General features: G+C 24.6%; 3 protein-coding genes across 6 annotated transcripts; 2 read left to right on the forward strand and 1 right to left on the reverse strand.

Annotated features, from left to right (window-relative positions):
* Positions 1-68: 68 nt before the first annotated feature.
* Positions 69-7,116, forward strand: LOC132932306 (E3 ubiquitin-protein ligase Mdm2-like). The gene is made up of 6 exons (XM_060998618.1): positions 69-443; positions 2,343-2,393; positions 2,500-2,652; positions 3,860-3,984; positions 4,576-4,749; positions 6,580-7,116. Exons 2-6 carry the CDS (start codon positions 2,345-2,347, stop codon positions 6,964-6,966), a joined length of 888 nt encoding a protein of 295 aa, XP_060854601.1. The 5' UTR covers positions 69-443; positions 2,343-2,344; the 3' UTR covers positions 6,967-7,116.
* A 7,200-nt stretch (positions 7,117-14,316) lies between these two features.
* Positions 14,317-21,274, forward strand: LOC132917668 (synapse-associated protein of 47 kDa-like). Of its 3 annotated transcripts, none has more exons than XM_060978518.1 (9): positions 14,317-14,746; positions 14,823-15,008; positions 15,070-15,140; positions 15,425-15,546; positions 17,429-17,566; positions 18,682-18,821; positions 18,917-19,047; positions 19,414-19,548; positions 20,833-21,274. In XM_060978518.1, exons 1-9 carry the CDS (start codon positions 14,619-14,621, stop codon positions 20,952-20,954), a joined length of 1,173 nt encoding a protein of 390 aa, XP_060834501.1. In that variant the 5' UTR covers positions 14,317-14,618; the 3' UTR covers positions 20,955-21,274. The 3 variants fall into 3 exon arrangements, with proteins under 3 accessions (XP_060834501.1, XP_060834517.1, XP_060834510.1); XM_060978527.1 differs by having other exon boundaries at positions 14,320-14,746; positions 20,631-20,978; XM_060978534.1 differs by lacking the exon at positions 19,414-19,548 and having other exon boundaries at positions 14,318-14,746.
* On the reverse strand, positions 21,251-24,705 carry LOC132917689 (ER membrane protein complex subunit 6). 2 transcript variants are annotated; one of them, XM_060978556.1, is made up of 5 exons: positions 24,494-24,704; positions 24,241-24,401; positions 23,352-23,444; positions 22,587-22,606; positions 21,251-21,405 (listed from the first exon to the last, which is right to left on the reverse strand). In XM_060978556.1, the coding sequence occupies exons 1-5, from the start codon at positions 24,531-24,533 to the stop codon at positions 21,375-21,377; spliced, it is 345 nt and encodes a 114-aa protein (XP_060834539.1). In that variant the 5' UTR covers positions 24,534-24,704; the 3' UTR covers positions 21,251-21,374. The 2 variants fall into 2 exon arrangements, with proteins under 2 accessions (XP_060834539.1, XP_060834529.1); XM_060978546.1 differs by lacking the exon at positions 22,587-22,606 and having other exon boundaries at positions 24,494-24,705.
* Between the last annotated feature and the right edge of the window lie 49 nt (positions 24,706-24,754).

Raw genomic sequence — 24,754 nt, forward strand, 5'->3', positions numbered from 1 at the left:
ATGATAGTCTATGGAGTAAAATTACTCTATGGTCCATGATAATAAATCTGGCTGTTATCTCAGGGTCCATCTGCACATCCGTTGTGAGTCTATGGTATCTCTGCAGTATATCGTAACGTTGTATTTCTTAGTTTCTTACTTTCTTAGTCTTTACTCTTACTTCTCAGCAAGTGCTAAAGAAATATGTTAAATTTAATATTTGCTCTCAGCAATGATCGTTGTATTAGTGGTTATTATTAATGGTTAATCTTCTCTGTGAACTATGGTCTACTGTATCCAACTTTCCACGTTATGTAGTAAATCGTGCTGTAAATATTATGTTATTTTATGTTGTGTTTTGCAGCCTAAACGTCAAAATGCCCATAATAAAAATCTTTAATTACTGGATTGATTGATTAGATTATTTTATTGTACTGCTTAATTTGTAGGTAATATTCTCTGAGGTAAGTCTTGTTTATTTATTTACATTAATGTTATAAGGTATTGTATTTGGTTCCTGTGTGAACCATTAGTAAATTATATACTTTACTCTAAATTATTTATGAATGTTTGCAGTATAATGGAGTATGTCTAAAAATATTTGAAATAATGTATTGACATATATAAATATATCAGTATAGATGTTCAATTAATTTATAGAATATTAATTCATTAGTAGAATATGTATTTACCTATTATATGTTTGTTTAATTAAGTACGGAAGGATTAGACTATTACTTTTAAGTGTAGCTATTAAAATATAATAGGATATTTACTTTTTAGAATACCTACTATTCGTTTAAGCAAACATTATTTCAATAATTTATCATACAGTGACACAGTGTGGTACTGTTAACAATTATTAAAATATAAAGCATGGACTACTAGAAGTAGTCCGTCATATAAAGATATTTATTTTATTGATAAATGATTAGGACATAAGTTATATTGTATTTATTTAATAATTTTTAGACAAATAAATTTCACATACCTTATTCCACATTTTCATTAACTTCATGATTTATGTTATTATTAAATATAATATTAACTATTACATTTTAGTAATTATTCATTAGTTATTACATTTTGAAAAATATTTGACACATAATATTGTAAATAATTTTGTTAGGTTATACGAGAAAATAAAAACAATAATGTATTTGGCATTTCATCCTTTATATAGGTTTTTTAATTTAAAAATGTTTGGCCTTTACATTTTATCAATTTATTCTTTTAATAATAGTTTGAATATAATAATAATTGTTTTTAATATTTCTTTATGTTTATATGTATAAAAAAAATTATAATTACGAGTTTGAAGTAATTAAATTTTAACTTAGATTATAATTTTTAGGTGATAAAGCTCATATTGGTGTTTAAGGAGATTATTTGCATTAAGGAAATTCATTAATTTATAGTAGATAGGTAGAATGGTTTTATTTAAGATACAGAAATAGGGTGGTGGGAAAGTGATAAAAACAAAAAATTACCATAAAGCGAACAAAAGTTTTAAAAATTTAGATGTTAAAAAGTACTCGTAGTTGAACTTGATACATTGATAAAGAGTTAATGCAGTTATGAAAGTTAGTGAAATTAGAAACGTGTGCTTAGAACATGAGATATAAATCACCATCCTCATAATTTATACAATATTATATGGTTCTTATATTCTATTAATCAATTAATATTTTCCGTCAGAAATTTGGTTTTTAAATGTAGAATGTAAAGTTACAACTTTAATTTTTTATTATTAGAGTTTTATGCCTTATAACCATTTGGTCTTTTTCAATTAATTTTATAATATTACACATTTTAAAAGGCAATTCATTTTTATTTTCCAATTTTATCTAGAAGTTATCTTTGGTATTTTTTTTAAAAAAAACCTCTAGATTAAGTGAAAAAAATAAAAAACTTTTCTAGTTTGTTCATTAAAATTTCACCTCTAGTGACTACTGAGTTTTGATTGTGAACAGCAGTATTTTTACTAGCTTATTGTTTTCAACTTAATAGATATAATTTATTAATTGGAGTTATAGAAGTTACCAGAGTTACTGTGCAGATATGTTGAATTAGAGGAAGAAATATATTGTCGGATGTATATAAAATATTTTTAGTTGATATGAATATAATACCATTAATATCCGATAATATCTTAGTAACATTCAGTTGAAATTTAACTGTTAAATCAGTTTGTCTATATCAGAATGTTTTCAGATTACTTGAGAGTTAATTGACTATTCCTAAAAAATTTGCATCTACAAAAAAGATTTTATGTCATATTTTATTGTGTAACCTTTTAGTAGTGTATTTTTTGTCATTTGCAGAAAACTCAAGTAATTTTCTTAAATTAAAATTAATTTCAGATATGAATCCCCAAACACTTAAAAGACCAACAGAAGATGTTTATAGTAGTGGTACGTACATTGTACAATCTGAAAAAGAGTGTAATTTCCCAGGAATAAGTTTATATTAGAGTTATTTAGTTTAAGTATAATATAATTTGTTTCAATTTACTTATAGATGATGAGTATGACATGGGTGATACATGGGTTAACAAAAAAAAGGCAAGATATTTGTATACATACAAATTAAAATCACCCGATGATTTATTTGAAAATATAAATGATTCAGATCAATCTGAAAGTATTGATAGTACCCAATCCAAAGCTACAAGTAATAATTTTTAGTTGACTCCTAAAGTCCTAAATTTAACTTTAATATTTGACGTGAAGTGTTACAATTGTGTGATTTAAGATAAATTATATCATCTATTTAAGTTTTAGTAAATAATTTTAGATATTAAAAAAAAAATTATTATTTTAATTAACTAACCTATAGCCCGGATTAAGGGAAGGGAATTTGATAATAGAATAAAAATAGAATCAAAAATATTTATGGTTGGGTTTTTAAACAATGAATTGTTATGGTTTATGGGTGTAATAAAACAGGAGTTTAAATTATTTGTTGAAATACTTAATTTTACTAATGATTGTTTAAAGTATTTAATGTTACTATAATTTGTAAATCTTAAGGCTATGGAAATATTTATTTACTACTAAGTTTACAACTTTTAAGATTAAAAATAAATTAATAAACAAATAGCAGGACTATCTTTTAAATACTATTGATTACTGATAGTTTCATCATTTAAAATATTTAAATAATTTTAGATTTTATAAAGTAATAATAATTTCACAAACTTCCACTTCAATATTTTTTTTACACATAGATTTTTAATAGTAATCATTGATTTAAAGAAATAAACCTTCTATGATAAATAGTCTTAATCCGGGCTTTAATCTATTAACATTAATAATATATTATGATAATTAATAATAAAATAAGATAGGTATTAGGTTTAATGCTCAAAATATTTAAATTCATATTGATTTTCTTTTCATCTATGCACATTTATATGTGTACATATATTTATGTATGTGTGTTATATACATTATTTATGAGAATATTATATTGGCAATACATGGATTATTTTTAATTGTTTGTAATTTGTATTATTATTATTTTAAGTATTATTTTTTATTATTTATACAATTTTTATTAATATACTATTATCTACTCAATGTTTGTGAATGCAAAAATAATATTATGCTCAATTTTTTTAAATTTTATTTTAGTATTGAACAATAATTTCTAAATAAAGAACTAATTATAAATGTTTATAATTTATAATTAATTTCGATAAGTATAGATTTGATATGATGAAGAATGAAACTTGGTTGTATTTTCTGGATCAAATAAGAATTAACACGTATTAATTCACTACAGCTCATCAAAATAGACAATTCATGCACCACGTCAATTTTTAACTTAACTTAATGTATTTTGTTTTTAAGTTTAAATTAACTCAACCATTTTTTAGTTGAAGCACCAGATATTCTTGATTTTTCATCTTCAAGTTGTCCCAGTGACTGTGATTGTGATAAGCAAGATTCTAGTCAAAGTGATTGTGACTATAAAAGTTCTAGTCAATCAGAAAGTGAAGTAGTAAGTATTAGTTCTTATTGTAATAGTTACAACTATTTTTATTCTTAAAATTTGCCTATAATATTAAATAGCAACAATGAGATATAATCAAAAATAATTTATATTTATCATACTATACATCTCTAATAGTGCAATTTAACATTATGTTATTCTATCACTGTATACAATATTATCTTGTAATCAGAGAACACGGATCCATAGATATATGTCACAGAAAGTGGCAAGTTAGTCTGGACGCCTAATAGTTTTGAGTATACATAACTCATAAGTAGGTAATGAATTTAAATTCTTTAAAATACAAGAAAAATTCCTTTTAAAAAATACATTTTAACAGAATTTTTTTTTAAATGATCATTTAAGATATTTCAAAAAAAAAAAAAGATGCAAATGCATTGAAATCTGAGCCTTATTCATAAGTATAAATATTACAGGATTCTTTAAAATTTAATTTATTTCATTAACAATTTTTTTTTTACTAAATATTATTAGTTTGAACGGTTTTTCTAAAAAGATTATTTATTTTTATGTCAACTAAAATATTTTTAAATGTACCTTATAACTAATTATTTTAATAACTTTGTTAATTTTTAGGTTTCAAATAACGATATCTTTCTGAACATAGACAATGGTTATATTCCTGATACAGATGTAAAAGTATTTATTCCAGAAACAGATTTTAAATTCCCATTAATTTTTGAAAAATGCTGTATATGCCAAAAACCAAATTCTAACCATTATTTTCAATATTGTAATCAGTGTTTTAAGGTAAGTTATATAAAGAAATTTAAAATTTATATTTTTTTTTTTTAATATACAGTCCTACAGTACAATAAGAATATGTGATACAAGATTATTTATATGTTAATTGGAGGATAAACCACTCAGTTAAAATAACACAGTTATAACACTACCTTTTGTTTTGTTTTTCTGTAGTTGTTGTGGGGGATTTCCAGGAATTGTAAGAGTGGCTAGGTTTGATATAAGATGGGTTAGAATGAGAAGAAAATATAATTAATACTTGAAGATAAATAAACTTAAAACATTATGAATTATAGGTTCTAGGAAAAAACTCATAGTCAAAATATTCAATGAACAAAAAATTGCATGCTAAAAATGGGGAATTGGTAACTGCTCCACTATACCTAGGGTTACCATAATGTTATTACTTATTAGACCAAATCTAGGCATCAGTTCTGTTTCAGAGGAGGGGGGGAAGTAAATTGAAGACCTATTATTTAGATCTATGAATAAAGTGTCTACATAAGAGTTATTAGGTTAAATATGTTATAAAATGTGTTATTTTAACAATTTTTTTTTGTAATAATAATGGGTACCTAGTTGCTTATTGTGTCACTCCGGGAAAAAATATGAACAAAAATAGAAATTACACATCATACATTTATACTGAGTGAACACGAAAATCTATCACTTGACATAATTTTTTGTATCATGTTTGTTTCAACCATATTAAACGGTTAACTTTGTAAAATCCAGACAGATGTTTGAAATCCGGACGTATGGTAACCCTAACTATACTTCATCATTGAGAAAGCCATTGTAATTAGAATTGAAATTAATGATAAATCATTGTACATGTAAAATTTTTTTGAGCAAATACAGTTGGTTAGTCTATATTTTATGATATATTTTTATTGCTATTAATTTATTTATTTTATTGTAAGTAATATAGTAGGTTGAATTAATTTTTGCAAAAAATTTTTCTTTGTATATGTACTGCCAAATAATTGAAAAACAATTTTTGATTAAGTATAAATTGTATAAAAATAAAAATTTATTTATTTTCATTACACTTATTGAACTATGCTTGTACAATGTAAATATAAAAATTCACTGAATTATTAATATTTTAGTGATAGTCCAACAATTAATCATTACTAGATGTTTTAAAAATGTGCCAGAATATCAAGGATCTACCGTATGTGTATAAATGTTTCAAGTATATGAATAATAATTTTAAATTATAACAAAATAACTGAAATTGTTATTCTTCATTTAAATATCTAATTTTATTTAAATTTAAAAAATTGTGCTTTATATTTTTGGCATCATTACCTAAAACGTTATGTTAAATTTGCAAGTTTTGTAACTAGGTGAAATTTTGTTTTATCAATATTTATAGAATAAAAAACTAAATTTAAATTTTTTTTTTTCATTGAACGAAATAGAATATAATATACATAATTATTTTAACAAAAATATATATAACATTTTTTTAATTATCTATCTCCTTTAAGCTAGGCTTTATGATAAATGTCTATAAAGATACTAAAAAAATTCAATATATAAGTACCAACTAGATCCACTTTGTTACCAGAAATCATCCTCAAATTTTAATAACTCTGTATGACCATCATTTATCCCATAATGAAATGCTATCAAAAAATATATTTATCACTCATTAAATTTCAGGTTTTAGGTCTAACATTAAGTTCAAATAAATAGCTAATTTATTGGGTATTATTTAGTATTGGGGTCTTATCGTATTAATATTAATTTAGGAGACAAAAATTAAAATAACATTTTAATTTCAAACAAAATATTTAATTAAATTTTCAACTTTTATAATTTTTTTAGCATCGAATGCAATTATTTGAGAGTACACCAAATCCTAAACCAAAGAGCATCAAACGTTTGTACAATATGGCCAACGGCACAGTAGAAAATTATTTACCTAGAGATTGTCAAGAGTCATCTTCAACCTCAAATTCTCAAGAGTCATTAAATTCTTTGGGTATATCTGGCTTACGTTTATCTCAAGACAATACGTCTAATACATTTGAAAACACCACAAACACTTGTAATATTTGTTTTTTGAAACCCAAAAACGGTATTTTCAACCATGGTAAGACAGCACATGTATATTGTTGTTATACATGTGCCAAACATATATGGAGTAAATCAGGTAAATGTCCCATTTGCAATTTAAAAATTAGATATGTTACAAAAGCCGTCCATGCTTAATGTTATTTTAATTTAATTGTATTACCCATGTATTTTTTATAAATATATTAATGTGCTTACATAATTTAATGTATTTTATACTTTTAATAACTACTATATTATATACTTAAAAACTATTTTTTTGAATATATTATAATTTATAAAATTGAAGTATTATTTCCAAATATTTATTCATTAGTGATATAATTTTTTTAATAAGTTTAATCTTAATGTTTTGTTAACCAAAATATAAAGATTTACAAGTTTATTTTATATAACAAGGTTACTATTTAACAAATATTAATCTAGATTGGATGCAATGACCAAAAAATGATAGGCAAGTAGAAGTACCACTTTTCTGTAAATTAGGTGTCAAATGAGTCACTATTATGGATATGTTAAATTTAAATTCATTGATTTATCTTTGCATATGAAAAATGACTTATCAGTTAAAATGGTCAGTTGTGTCATAAACATAGTTTCTATGGCAGTGGCTTTATATAATTTTAAATATGATAATAATTTTACAAATTGCAGTTAGGATGTAAAAATATTTTTATATTTAACTAATATTATTGAATAAATGAAATTTTGATATTAATTCAGTAGGTATGATAAATTAGTATTATATAATAGATATATTTACTGATTTAATCTTAAGAGTCAGCACATAGGTAACAAAATGCATATTGTATGCCTATATTGTTTATTGTTATGTATGGGAACTGGGATGATAATATTATATTTTATGCATAGGGTATTTAATTATAAGAAGTTACTAATAAATAAGTAATATAAGTTGTAATACAACATGGGTACAGGGTCCGCAAAAAAACCTCTCGCATTTAGAGATAGCGCTTTGTGAGTTGTGGTGGTGGTACAACAGTGGAGAAGGTATCAATGAATAATGGTATACGTGCTATTTTTAGTATATGTAATGGCAAGGAACAAAAAAAAAAAGAAATAAAAACTAACAAAAAATAAATAAAATAAAACGTGATTAAAAACAAAAAAAAATTAATTAAAATTTTTTAATGTGATCACCCTAAAATTAAGTTCTTTTGAGATACTTAAATGCACAGTGTACGATCATCATCCCGCATCCCTGCAAGCACTTAACGAACCAATCACCAGGCATTAGCAGCCATTACACTAGAAATGACATGAAGAGTTATGGTCTTATGGACAACTATTGGGAAAGGCTTCGTGAATGTATTAACAATAGAAAACACCACTTAACCGACATAATGTTTAAACTAAATAATTCAAAATGGCATATTTATTAGTAAAAAATAAAAGAATTTTTTCTAATTCTTTGTTTGTTTATTTGCAACTGCTTCTTGAAATATTGGAGGTTTTTTTCCGGACCCTGTATAATAATATAATAATAACCTGTTATATTTATGTTAACTGATATTGTAAAATAATATAATACAAAGGCTGGTTTTATTTTTATGTGTGGGTAGATGGGTAGCTTTAATATTTACCAATTTGCTCTTATGGATAAAATGTTTATAATGCGACTGAAAATGGTAACTATATAGTGATTATGCAGTTATGAATTATATTAATAAAATATAACTCAACATTTTAATAGTTATATTTCATTACCAATATAAATTTATATTATCATCAATGACAATGACATTGTCTATTGTCTATTGATATTAGTTAATGCACATTAACTGCTGCATATAAACATGGTATATTACATTATACAGGGGCGTAGCCAGGATTTTCTCATGGGGGGGGGTTGCCAAAATTTGTTGGTAAACTTACCTATATTTATATAAATTCCTAAAAGCTTAGCATTACTCCATGTGGCAGACATTTTCTTACAAGAATATTTTTAGGGGTTTTCTAAAACTCATGGGGGGGTTGTAACCTGATAACCCCCCCTTGGCTACGCCCCTGACATTATATGTATCAACAATCAATTGTTTGTATAATATATGAAAATGCTTATGTTCATTATGAATTTTGATAAAATGTATTGAAATTAAAAACTGGACTATTAATTATGTATCAACAATTGTGTTAATATGCCTATAATTAAATTTTAAAATCTTAACGTATATTACTTTAATGTATAATCACTAAAATACTCTAATATACCTACCCTACTCTACCAATAGAAAATCTATTAGGTAGATATATGTTCAGAGCTGTAGCAATGTTCATTTGTGCTCCTGGCCATTTAACATATTTCCGCCTTTGTAAAAATTATTTACCCCCCTCCCTCGCCCACGTACTTACACATATAAAAGATTTATACATTCGTTATTTTATTTTATTTTTATTAGCTATTATAATAATTATTATATTTAATAAGAAAAAAAACACTGCCAAACTTATTATAGCCTTAATAATAATTTAAAAAATAATTATATTTTTATATATTTCAAAATTTCACTTTTCGTGCTTTTTTAGTACCTAATAAATTCATCTATAATATTTTCAAAATAAATTTTTGAAGCCAATTCACGTTCAATCGATATAATACTCATATTTGTAATTTTTTCCTGTGACATTGTAAACCTTAGATAGTTCTTAATAATTTTCAGTTTACTAAAACTTCTTTCTCAAGTGTTTCCTTTCATGGACTGATACAAAAAGACTAGAGTCAGGCTCTGTATATGTTGAAAAAATCAGTTTAAAAAACATCTTGAATCAAAATCGAGTGTTTGAAATGTTTCAAACCGAATATAACCACTCAGTAATTTTTTTTTTCAATAATTTATAATTATTTAATTATTAATTTATCATTGCGTTCAATATTAAAATAATAAAATTTGTAATAACAAATAATAATTATGTTACATTATAAAAGTTGTGCTGAGCGGGTGTGCGAAACGAGACCAATGCTCGCAACACCCAGCACTAGAGAGCCTTGATAATAATATAGGCTCTCTACCCAGCACTATGCATTATAATTTATTATGTATACCTAAGTATTCAAATATGCCATATTGCCATGAATTTGTATCCATATGGCCATATATATAATTTAATTCTGTCAGTGCTTTTCGCAATGTTTGTGTACAGACGGAATACTATAGCCGCTATAGGAATATAGGCTATAGCAACAAATAACAATATATTATGTACTATGTAGGTATTTTAAATATTCATAACGTGTAAATTTAATGTACCCAATCAACAATCAGTTTTTTAATTCTACCTGAATAGAAATATTAATTGGTCGAAATCAAGTGAAACATAAAATAATACTTAAAATCTACATAATATGATATAGGCTGTAATTCAATACATGCTAATATAGTAATATGTATAATATATTAATGTATAGGTATAGCCGGTATAGATATCTACAAAAAATAAAATATGTACCTAAATTTGTTTGATTAATTGCTTAATATTTATTTTCATTTAAACAACTGTGTTCTATTATATTATTCGTGCAGACCTGCAATGTCCCATTCCTATTAGATTATCGCCGTGAAAAGAAAAACAATAATGACCCTGGGAAACACGCCCTTTCTACAGCCCGAGCCAAGCTGCTAAGCACGTGCAACTAGTCCGCGAATATTCACTCCTCAGCCAGTCCCGACCTACGTTTATGTATTGTTGTAATCAAGGATTGCGTAGCTTTTCGCAGTAGCTCATTTAATCCTTTACGCATTCGTGTAGATAATCATATTTGATAATAAGATATAATACTATTACTGTGTTAATTGTACGTGCAAATAATTTAAGGCGCTTGCAGGATGTATATAAAACTGCTAACATATATTATATTCGTACAATAATTAGTGACAATCGTAGGCGAATGAATTTTAATTAAATTTTTTTTAACACATTAATTAATTACGAGCAATACGTTATTATATAATTATACAAAGTTAAATACAGGTATCTACTACCAAACAGTATTGGATACCAAAAATGTGTAGGTACCCAAGTACAAATCGAGTAACTATAGAGATCACAGAAATGATGTAATTGTAACACATTATGGTTTGATTTTGTTGCGTGTTTTATTGAACTCGACACTTGTATTTCGGTTAGTCAAATTATAGAGTAGCGTCACAAAATAGTCAGGGTGGTGTGCTAGCTTGCAATTAGGTACAAAAGTACCTACCTATATTGCTGTAGGTATATGCGTTTATTTCCATATATTATATATTATTATATTTATAGTTTTCAGTAATAAAAAAAAAAATGCAAAATAAATGTAGCATTTGCGCGTAACTATGGATTTGAAATGTTTGAATGTGGAAGAAAATAGAAATATGTCATTAAAAAACAAAAAACATGACAAAATTCTTTTCATCCCCTATACCTATGTACAAAGTAAAAAGCTTAAAGCTGGATTATTGATCTACTGAAATAAATTGCTTCGCGCTATCTTTCAAACGGTTATTCTTCCAAGGCATCGATTTGTGGTGTAAATGCCATAGGTAAGACAGTCAATAAATTGACCGTTAGCTGCACGCAACAAAGTAATGGGCAGACGAAAGACGAACACAAAAGTTGTAGTATTTAGCCATATATATAGTGCCAGATCACAATTCGCCATATGATGACGTACCTCCTATTTACGTATAAAGAGAAGTGTCAATGAGGTTAAAGTTTATAATATAGTTGTTACTTATTAATAAATAAGAATTGAAATTATAAACTTCCCAGAACCCATTTGTCGAAAAAAATCGGAAAAAAAACAAAAAGAAATTGGGGAAACAGAAATTTGTATATGTTTTTTTTTGTTTTAAAGATACTCGAATTTTTCATCACAAATATTTATAAACGTGTTTTAAATTTTCAATTACTTGAATTTTTTTCTAAAAATGTATATAATATTTTCAATTTTAATAGTTAACGCTTGATCATTTAATACAAGGTTAGTAGGTTACACGTAAGTTGTTACAACAGAAACATATTAGTGTCATAAATATAAATGTACAATTTTATAGAAATTTCATATTTAAATTTCGACGAAATGGGATATTTAAATGAAAAATAATGATTTTAGTTGCCCTGGCTCCCCCGATTTTTTTCTTAATAAAATATAGTATATACCTATACTTATTTATTATTCATATTATATTAAATACTTAAATAATATTATGGTAATTTGTTTTTAGTTGATCACTGTTTTAACGATTACCTATAGGCAATTAAATTTAAAATAATACTAATTATTCATTTTAGTAATTACCTATATTAAAATAATATTAAAGCGTATACCTTCTTTATATTTATATAATAGGTAGATATAATTGGTAGTACATAAAATCTGCAGTGCTTGTCTTGAGGTAGGTGGGAGAACTGAGTACTTCAACTTATATATTTTTTTTAATTTCAACCTTCTTTCTAGGGTGAACCCCCCATGGTTATGTGAGTTATATTAAAATTCTAGGGAGGTACTTTTTTAATAGTAGCTGGAGTACTTACCTCTTCTACTTTTCTTCCAAGTCATTAGTCAAGCACTGCATAAAATATAAAAATGTGTAATGTTCTAATGTTTAATTTGTATATTCGTCAAAATTACGATAGAAAATTGAAAATGTACTGTTTCTAATCATTAATTGAATCTATACTGCGAGTGGTACCTTACTGTCCTTAGTCCTTACTAGAGTTTAGTATGTTCCATTGCTAAATATACTGTAGAGTGTAGTTAGTTGTTGCTGTTTGTATATTTCAGGGACTAAAATTGTTTGCATTAGTAAATTTTGAGTCTTAAGTATGCAGTACAAAGTTAAAATGTGTCTACCTATAGTAGGTAATTAGAATTATGAAATTAATATTAATATTCTTGATTTTAAAATTTGATATTGTTACAAATTATTTTTTACAGTTTTTACACTATAATGTTACTATAATGTATAATCAACGACTGCAAACTAATGATAATATAATATGCAATACCAGCATTATATCGTTTTTGAAATTAAATAATGTTTTTCGTTTTATTTATAGTCATGAGAGTAAACTGGAAATTTATTAGGGGGCAAATATATAGATACATATCAATATATTATTGATTATTATTATATTACTTATTCCTAATTTATATTTTATTCTAGGGGGCAATGCCCCCTGCAGTTTACGCCTATCTTAATAGTTATCTAATTATCCAATGTTCACAGTTTCGAATGATGACAGTAATACAGTTGGTAGGTATATTCGAAACTTTTTATACAGAATAATTTATTCTATATTAAAAAGTCCAATATTTTTTTCCTATAGATACTGACTCATTAAAAATATTTAATTTATAATTATAATACAGTTACACAAATGTTATGTTATTTCTATACATATATTAGATTCGATGTATTTTTATTGACATTTTGAAGTGATATAAAAAATGACCTAAATAATCTATCAATACAGCCAAAGTTTGGGCAAGTTAATAAAAATTATCAACTTGATCTTGTCAAGATAAATAAATGTTATAAACGTTAGGTAAGTTATAAGTTAATAAACGATTTACAATAAAATTATACTTTAAAAGTTACTTTTAATATGGCGAAAATATTAACTTTATTTTATTTGTAAAAAGCTATATTTACAATGTATAGTAGGTATGTATACAGAAAAGCACAATAAGTAAATTGGATAATATAATAATAATAATAATAATAATGTAAATGTTAACTTATAAATTACTTAAACTGCTTAAAGCGTTAAAGCCCATTTTTTAACGCAGTAATGTAAGAATTTAGATTTCGTTGAAAAAAATTAATCAAATTATAGATACATTTCAATTGACAAAAACTTAAAAAATACGTTTATTATTTAATGCAGTCTCATTAAAACTGCGCAGTAGGTACGAAAATTGAGATATTTTATCCTTTGACATATTTAATCAATGTAATTGGGTTATTGGGTACCTAAAAAGTTTGGTTAAAATCTACACTCAACTTTATTGTCAATACTCAATAGGTAGGTATGTAACCACTAACCATACTACTATAGTAAATAATAATAGTACTGTATTACTGTACTGAATATTGACTAAGTAGTAAGTGACAATATAGTATAAATATACAGTAGTAATGTAGTGGGTTAGTGATATCTAAAACTAATTACTAATTATTATTTATTAGTAATTTACTCATATTATAATTATTTAGAACAATGTGCATGTATATGAAACACTTCAAATTTAAAATAATGAATAATAATAATCGTTCAATGATTTCATCGAATCACTAATAGAAATTGGAAAGTTTAAAATGTTTAATAAATAAATAAACATATTGTTTATCACAACTCATAGCTCATACTGATAACTGACAAAATGACGTAAAACTAAAAACCTTCATCACAGAGCTATACCATCGCACCGAATCCTTTTTCTAAATTTCAATCGATTACCGCGTACTGTTGTGCTTGTGCTGCTCGTGCGTACCGTTCGTCTGTACTACGTTACTACTGTGTGTATGTTGACTTGACAGTCTAGTTTCTGGCGCACTGCTGGTCGGGCGTTAGTTGTTGTTTTGCAATTGATTTCTTTTCATTTTCGATATTTCAAAAATTTTTACCATCAGTGCCGTAGCTATAATTGCATTTATACATATGTGTGTTCATACCGTATTTTACATCAAGAGCAATAATTACCGTTTTTATTAAGCAATATTTAAACGACTAAGTCATAAACATTTACATATTAGTTTTGTGTTATTGTAAAAAAAAATACTATTAAAATGTTTAACGGAATCACTAGTCAGATGAGTAGCTGGATTGGTAAAAAGCAAGAAGATGTAGAAGAAACTGTACCATCACCAAAGACTGAACAGCCTGAGGAGTATATTGAAAAAAAAGAAGATTTAAGGTTGGTAATTCAAAATTTAAATATTAGGATTTTTGTGTAGTCGATTTTTGTTTAACTGATAATTTTATGTATTTAGTCCAACAAAACCGCCTAGTAAACTAGAGCTGTTGGGTAATGTGAAAAATCAAATGTCCAGTTGGTTAGGAAGTGGTATATCTGGTTTGCGTAAAAGTGACAGCGAAGTTGTCCCAGACCCCCCAGCAGAACTTTTACAAGAAGCTACAAAAGAGAGTTTTAAAGAAAAAGATGATGATAACTCCAGGTGAATTAAAAATACATTGTTTCTTTAAGGAAGATATTTATTTTAATCTGTTATGTGTTAGTGCTACTGGGGATCCAGATACTCCTATTTCAGAAGGAGAGGATGATTTGGGCAATACTCAAGGAGGAAATGGTTAGTTTTTCATAACTGATAATATTAATCAAGTAGTTTTATTTAGATGCTATTATATATAGTTATACAAGTAATAAGTATATTATAGTATTGTTTTATTTGTTTAGACATTTTTGTCAAGTGTAAAATAATTATTATCTTATATTTTAACACATACTTTTTATACAACTATTTTAATATTTATTATATACTTTTAAGTTACTTAAATAATATTTTTTTTAACTTAAACAGTTTTTCTTATTCTTTTGTAATTATTATACCATTTTTGGTTTTTCTATTTTTAGTATCAACTAAAGCTCTTCAGGGAGCAAAATCGATAGGGAGCTTCTTATATAGTGCTGTAAATAAAGCAGGAAAAACGGTCAGTGAAGCAGGAGCTAAAATCAAGAAAACTGTTGGAGAAAACGTGAGTACTATGATACTTAATAATAAATAGGTTTTCACTGAATGTATACATAAAATTTACAAATTTTACCATTATAAATTTGGTAAAAACCAATAAATTATGATAAAAACAAAGAAAAATCTGTATTCATTATTAAGCATATACCATTTATATTTTACAATAGAGATCACTTTTAATTATCCATACAAAGTTATTAAAAAAAATAAATATTTGTTTGAAACATTTATAACTATAATCTTAAATTTATAATTTTGAAATTTTACTTGAGATCTATTTAAAAGATTATTTATTTATCATATTTGTTATTATACAATTTAAATTAAATTGTTAAAAGTTAAACAATTCTATTTTGTTTGTATTTTATTAAGACATAAAAAAAAAACTTGATTGTCATTATATTATGTACACACACACTTTAATTTTATTTGCTTTTTTTAAATTCCTTATAAACAAAAAGATATAAGATAATAATAAACATTATTCTTTTAAACTTAAAATAAAAAGTGTCTAAATAGTAATTTTAAATTTAATTTATGAAATAAATTAGTTAACTCTTATTAGAACATGAATACATTATATTTAAAAATGTATCATTTGCTCATTTATACCACCCTCTTGTAACATATAAATATAACGGAAGTGCTTAAAGGGAGGGATGCTGTTTAATAGCAGTAGCAGTTTATTGATCCATCCTATCCCCTTGCATTTCCCAGCCCTACTCATTGTACGGCTTTAAGCAACTACTCCCAACCTTGACCTAATACAAAAATAATATATAATAAATATAAAAATATTAATATAATATTAAAATATAAAAATATAAAATGTTAATATTAATTTAATTTAATTGATTAATGTGTAAATAATAGTAATCAGTATGAAAATAATATTAGTTAGTATTGATTATATTGTTTAAATTAAGTTATATATATTTTTGAGTTACAAAATATTGTTACATCATTTTAAAATGTGTCATGATTAAAAATAAAAACAAATATTTATAATTGTTTATTAGTTATTACTCATTATTCAATATTATAATTTATTCAAATTTTATTGGTTTTTTATTAAAACAGTTATGCACTTTTTCCTAAATAGGTATATAATTATAATGTTAAATTAGTAATTACCTGATGTTTTGATGAACATTATTTATGTTTATTATTTATATAGGGTTAAACAATACTTACAAACTATTTTTATTACCTCAAGAACCTAATTCATATGCATATGTTCTTAACAAACAAATATATTATATATTTAATCTATGAACATACTATCCTCAAAATAGGATAAATTTTAGGAACTCGATTTAATAATGTTTTTCTTTTATTAAAAATAAATACACCAAATCAATTCAAAGAAATCTTTAAAAATAAAATTTTAAATTAATACTTTAAATTTATAACATTTTAAAAATTATTTTGTTCAGCGTAATACATTTAAGTATATAACCATCATAACCAACTACTCTTTATATATACACAAAGTATTTTAGATTGGTAAAATATCCAGTGTGTAAGTCTTCTAGTATATGCATATATAAAAAAAAATAATTATCAACTATGTATATTAAATAATAGTAAAAATAGCATTTTGTTTACATGTTGACAATTTGTAGAGTGGTGTAAACAGAAATGTGAATTGTGCCGAATCAGATGCTATCTAATTGTAAAGTTGTTAAATAGTTTAAAGAATCATATGTACCAATACATGGGTTTTACCTATTAATGTTTGATATTTTGATATGATTAAGTATTTTATTTAAATTAGAACGCATACTCTTTACAGCACATATTGAAATTGCATTATGAATATTATACTTTGCTTTGATTGTTATACATAAATAATTTATTTTAGTAATGATTTTATAATTATATAGGGTATACTTGGGGAATTAAACAAAGAACAAGAGTCATTTTTAAAGGATAAAAAAGATAGTGATGTTGCTGCTGTTCCACCTTGGATTGGTCATCCCAACGAAGAAGCTGTCAAAGCTGAATGTCTTGCATTATCTACAGTTAGTATAAAATATAATATTTTAATTAAAAGTATTTCCATCTTGGGAAATCTATATCATATACTATAACTACTTAACTGTTGATTGTCTTTTCTTCTCAAAACCAAGATCCTCACTATTTTCCATCCTCTTGTCCCTTGGATACACATCACCAAATTATTATTTCTTTAATACTTCATACCGTCAGTAATTTCATTATCTAATATTTTTATTTTTATCTTTACTATATAAAGCTATCTATGCTATGTATATATATATATATATATATATATATTACTGTGAATGTCTGCAATTGGTGAGTGCTGACAATCACTTAGTGAATGTTGACATAGGTTACGTATTCACACATAATAATATTATAGTATAGACAGACAACAATATAAAATAGAAATGATATGTTTAGTTATAAATATTAAAAATTACTTTTATTAATCATGATTATTATTATTGAACAATATTATACCTGTATTATTAATTTAAATTATGATTATTTTGCCATACAAAAATTATTATTTTAAAAAAAACGGCTAAAATTGTTCTACTTATTGCAACATGACAAACTGTCATGACATTTTGAACTGCTTAAAATGCCAAAATTTCTACAACCACACTTTTTTGTGGTGCACTTTGTTTTGCAATTACGTTGTGTATAGGTAGGTACTAGAATATTAGATAAAATCAGATAAAATAATATCGGCATTACCAACATTCACCAATATTGTTATATAAATATCAACATTCGTTAGTAAATGTTTACAAACAGTATAAATTTAATCAATATGCCAACATTCACCAATGACTTTGATGTATGACGACATTAATCGATGACTGTCAGTACTCACCATTTGTGATTTTGGTTTTTCATATTTTGTTAATAGATTAATAGTAAATATTTAACTTGATATACTCATATTTAAAGAAGTCAAATACTTAAATATCAATCCAATCTTATCTCAATAATAATCTAAATCTATATTAAACGATTTTAAAAAATAACAGCACTTAATATCTCAAATATGTTTTTTCCTCTCAAGATTTTTATTACAAGCATTTATTGTACATATATTTTTATAATTATTTGTATACTATAGATTTCATTTTTATTGTATTTATAGGATAAGCGTAATTTTGTACGCAGCCCTCCAATTGGTGTAGATTTCAGTTTCAATTATGAAACTTCGTATCCTGTTGCTTTGGCTATTTTAGCCGAAGACCCAAACTTAGAGAAAATGCGATTTGATCTTGTTCCCAAAATGTAAGTACTGATCCTCATAATATGATTATAATTTATAATTTATAAATAAGTATTATAAGTATTAAGTATCTTATGTCAACAATTATTTTATTTAGAATAAATGAAGAAAGTTTCTGGCAAAACTATTTCTACAGAGTCAATTTAATTTGCAATGCAAGCAATTTGGAATCACTAGAAACAACAGATTACAAAACAGCATCAACAAATATCAATTCTGATTTGACAGGTAATTAAATGAGGATAAATAGTATACTACATATTAAATATTATATGTAGAAAATAGGTATAAACATTAAAAATATCCTTAACATTATTAAATAGTTACTTTAAAATCTTAATATTTGAAATCATATTTATTATTCGATTTTAATCTATATATTAGACAAATTATCATTGAAAATTAAACATAAGATCATTGTTTTTTTTTCATAAAAATATGATGTTTTTGTTATTGCATGATGTTATCTTTGTACTAAATGTACTTGTTTTTATGCCATTTACTTCAAATTTTAGTGATATACTGCACATTTTATTATTTAAATTAGTATACACTTTATTTTGCTTCTTTTAAAAATTATTATTGTAACAATAGACACCATGAAAAAAGACACTTATGTGAAAGAATCAGAGTTTATATCCGACACATTTGCAGAACATGATACAAATGAAATAAATGAAATAAGGAAGAGTTTGAAAGAAAGTTTGGGCGTTGAGTCTTCAGAAAATGGTAAGTCAAAGGAAAAAGTCTATATCCAAAAAACTATAAACTATTTTATTAAACTTGATTTAAAATGTATTCTAATATAGGCACATACTAATTGTGATTATTTTATTATTCTGCATAATATACACAAAATCTTGGTACATCCTACTTGTACCTGTATTAAAGTAATTATTATTTTTAAATTGAAATGTTAGTAATGGACTGAAATACCCATGCAATTTATACTTCTCTAAAAAGTCTATTAAGTATTTAAAAAATATTTGAAAGAAATTACTACCTTTTTTTTGATATAGACTGTTTTACTTTTTAAATTTTTATAGGAAAAAAAACAATATGAGAAATTAATTTAGATGTACTTTTGAAAATAGTTTTATATTATCATAAATGTAAATAATATTAATTATTGTATGAAATATGAATGCACATAGTAAAATATTCTCATTAATTATGAAAACTTAAATTAACAAACACATTATGCATGGTCATAGGATTCAAAATTTATAAATAACAAGAATTATAAACATTTTAATTTTAATTTTTAAATATAATTATTTTTTCTTAATATTGAAAAAATAGTTATAAGTTTTGACTTTTGATTAAACTTTAAAACATACATATAGGTTTTTTTTTTTATTTATTTGTTGAATTATGCATATGTGTGATTTGTTATTTATATTATTTTTGTTTATAATTTGGTATTGCACTATATTTTATCATGTATCCTTGTTTTTTTTATGATAACTATTAATTTTATTTGACATCCAATTTAATTAGTTAAAATTTTATTTTCCATCTGAATTGCATGGCGACTTCATATAATTTATATATTATTATTTTATATTGAATTCCTCAAAGTTCTTATTTTATTAATTGGTACATGCAATTGGTAAGTAAAATTATTTTACTACTGAATGATTTAAAGACAATATTTGTAATGTCCCCTACTTAATTATTGTTCTAGGAATTAGGATTAATATTCAGTATATGCTTATTTTCTAACATACATGATATTCATTCAAGTATGTGTGTAGACTGAATGTATTTCTAAACAAATATGTGTGTGTGTGTGTGTATTGTGTTAACAGCTTGAAACGATGTCAACAAATTGCAACCACAAGACGACTTTCTTTAAGCGCTTCGCTTCCATTCCCCCCAAAAGCGTATTTTCTCTTCTATTCGCTTTTCCTATATCCTTAATGTGCAATAATAATTTATACCTATATAAGATCTATAAATATTTTTCCTTTCCTTGTGTGTTTATTAAAAATTTTCGGACCCGGTTTGTAGAAGAACATTGGGAAAATGAGTTGGAGGCTGAACTACAAGAGTACGAGATTGTCAAGAACAATGATGATGGCCAAACAGACAATACAAAAACTGGATTCGGTGAAATATATGACCTCAAATAATTGTTTATTACATAGCTGTTAGGTCTCAAAAATATTGTTAAATATTGATTTTTTAAGGCTGGTGTTCTAAAGTAGAATTTAGACTAATTAAGTAATGATTGACTGTTTTAAATTTTATTATTTACAACATTAATTATATTATATAATATACCATACCTAACCAAAAATTAAATACCATTTATGGTTAACTTAATAAAAATTACTTTCATGTTGTTAAATTAGTGATAATTTATTATTATTATTATTATTATATATTATTAAATTATTATTATTACAATACAATTTATTAAACATGATTATTATAATACCTTATAAAACAATTTGTTTTTATTATTTATTTCCATAGCATAATACATCTAAGATATATAATATATTACAGACTTTAAAAAAAAAATCATAAGAATACATAAGAAAAATAAATTAATAAACATGTACCATACCATATAAAAATCTGTTAATATAAAGTTAAGGATAATTATTAATTTCAATGTACTAATTACTTAATACATTTGTATGTAATATGGAACCTTAATACTAGACTATATAATACATAGGTATGTCTAGAACAAGGTAGAATTAGTAGTTATTTAATAATCAAAATTTATTTGAAGCTTGTATATTTAAATTGTAGATAACTACAATACCTAATCTGTTAATATGAGGTTAAGGTTAGTGGTGGATTAACCACTAGGCTCAAGCCTATAGTGGCAATTTGTAGTGGGCTGCAAATTTATTATGTTATTTCATTTTTATTCTCCAAAAAAAAGGGGGCAGTAAACATTGAACGAGCTTCAGGGTGCCGAGAAGGTAAATCTGTCACTGGTTAAAGTATTATGTTGATATTTATATCAATGATTTCATTATTAAATTTTTGAGAATAAACTTGAAGTAAAAAAAATGAATTTTAAGTGTTATTTTGAAAGCATAAAAATTAAACTTACAATCTGATACTGATGCAGAACAGAGTGTATTTAATCATTTCATGGCCAAATAATTTTGGGTCAAACATATGCAAGCGACTCCTACCCATTCTATGGGTATGATTATGAGGGGTAAACCAAGAACCTCTAAATCAGAAAATGTTGCTTCATACAGTGTATATATATTATTAGCAAAATGATTTTTAAAACTTCCTCCCCTTAATTAATAATTTTGAAATATTTTTTGTAGCTTATAATTAATGTGCTATCAGGCGAAATATACACGAAGTTCTTCTGAAAATTAAATTACATTACACGTCAAAATTTAATATTAAATCATTATTTTTATATTTAATATTATCAAATATATTATGTTATGAGCAAAACTTAGAAATGAAATAAATTTTTCAAGATGAATATATTAATTTTAAATTATAAGATTTGGTTAACAAAAAATAAAATTTAATTAGATATACTTTAGAACCTTAGACCTTTATCAACCTTAGAAACTTGTAGTTGATAAAATATAAACTTTCAAAAAGTTTTATACCCTATATTTTATTACTAATATAATATTATTAATGATAGAATAAAACTACCATAACAAGTTTTATTATATTATTAGCATTATAAAATTATAAATTGTGAAAATATCTAATTAAAATTGTCCTAACTAATAAAAACCAATAATGATTTGATTCAAAAAGGATACGTCCAAAATAATACATATGTCTGAAAATATTTAATTAAGGAAAATAATTTTGTAATCGTTAAAGATATTTGTAACTATACCCTGTCTCAAAAGAAAATAATTATTTTTCGCACATACTGACTAAAACCGCTCTTGCAGTTGCGAAACCAAATTATACACCCACCTTTCTAGCTGACGTTTTCCAAAACCCATGCATGAACATTTACAAATAATATTCTTAATTAGTAACATTATTATACTTAATTAAGGGACAGCCCAATAGTTGGCGGGAGATGTGCGGAAATGGACAACAATTGGTTGGCCAACTGATTATTCTCTTTTGAGGTAGGGTATAATAATTCACAGGTTGTTTTGTTTAAAGAACAATTACTAAACATAAGCATGGTCCTTTAAACATCATAATTGGTCCATACAATTTTATTGAATATTGTATTATTCAATTTGTCATGGAGCCTGGCAGTATAAGTACACTGAATTAAAATTTTAAACTAATTTTTTTCAATAGTACAAATCACTATGATACATTAATTCATCACAAATCTTGCTCAGTAAATATTTAATATTATATTTTTTATAAAAAATGTTCACTAAATTTTTTTTAAAGGTCTTGGAGTCTTTATTACAACCCTCTGGAGATAAAAAATGTTTTATCTTATATTCTTTTTACATTGTTTATAAATTACAGATATAATATTAAAGATAATTTTAATTTAAACCTGAATATATTATTTTAATAATAACACTACGTTTTATAAAAAAGGATACAAAAAGTCCACTGAAAAATCCTCCTGTTAATAGACTATGTCTGTTGAGGAAATATTTTTGCCACAAGTTTCCTGCTTTGAACAATAACAAACCCTAAAAAAAAAAAAAAAAATTAGTCAATTAAATCTTATGTGTGTGGTTTTTCCCTTTCTTCAAACGTCCCAATATTAAATTTAAATTGAGTATAATATACATAAAAATATTCATTTTTCTCTTATAATAAAATTTAGTATTAGGCCATCCACATTTAATTTATATGCATTATGACTTTTAATGAAGTGAGGAACTAGTTTTAATAATATATATTAATATATTTTATATAACAAATACATTTTCAAATTTGAGAAACTTATCTTTTCAGTAACAGTTAGACAGTCAATAGGTTTTTTAAAACTAAATATAACATATTGTCACATATTATATAAAGTTTTAAGGTTTAAGATTATTTAATCAACTTAGTTTCAGATCACATGTTTTAAAAGTAAAATAGTTGTAAAAATTTAATTTCATTGTATAAATGTATAATAAGACTTATTATTATATTCAAATATAACTCATAACTTGATTGAAATGCAATTAGTATATTGTTATAATCTTTTAATTATTTCATTTTAATAAGAAATTGGAAAGATCAAAATAAAGAAATAAAATAATTTGCTAGGTTCTGAAAGAGATTAAATTCAATAGTTTGAAGAGTAACATCTAAAATTTGGTTTAAAATTGTATTCATGGTTCTAAATATAATTATTGTGTGAATTAAATTATTAATAATTATTAAAGCGGACAAAAATATCATAGAACCAATAAAATGTTATTTTTTATTCAATTGAATAGAATATTTCTAACTAGTAACTTATATCAAAAATAATTATTTATAAAAGTGAGTTACCCATAACGCTAAAACGGAAAATATGTAGAATACAAATCCAGATAGTCCAGTTAAACCGAGAATGCCAGCAGTACACCCAGATAAGGCAGACATTGAAGTACGACAGTATTCAACAACTGATGAATTATTACGAAGGGCTGGTTCACTGTAGGATACCAATTCTACAAATATTGTGAATTATATTATATTAATCAACAATTAATTCAGATTTTTATTTATTCGTAAGAAATATTATTTAGTATTTGAAAATTACCTTTAAATTTTGTTTCTTTGGTTTCTTTGTTTTCTGTCATTTTGAAATAAATTACGTAGACGGGCAGTAGTAAAAATTAAATGTATATGTTAAATCAATTGAATAGAACTAAATGAAAATTTATAGTTTGCTAATTTTTTACTTATTTAATAATTAATATTTAATAATTTTAATAGTAAATAGTAATAGTATCTTTAATCGTGATTCGTGATTATCAGGGCATCGGGCTGTCGGAGCCCGTGATAACAGCCAGATTTATTA

The sequence above is a fragment of the Rhopalosiphum padi genome, chromosome 1 (assembly GCF_020882245.1).
Source record: "Rhopalosiphum padi isolate XX-2018 chromosome 1, ASM2088224v1, whole genome shotgun sequence".
Lineage (NCBI taxonomy): Eukaryota > Metazoa > Arthropoda > Insecta > Hemiptera > Aphididae > Rhopalosiphum > Rhopalosiphum padi.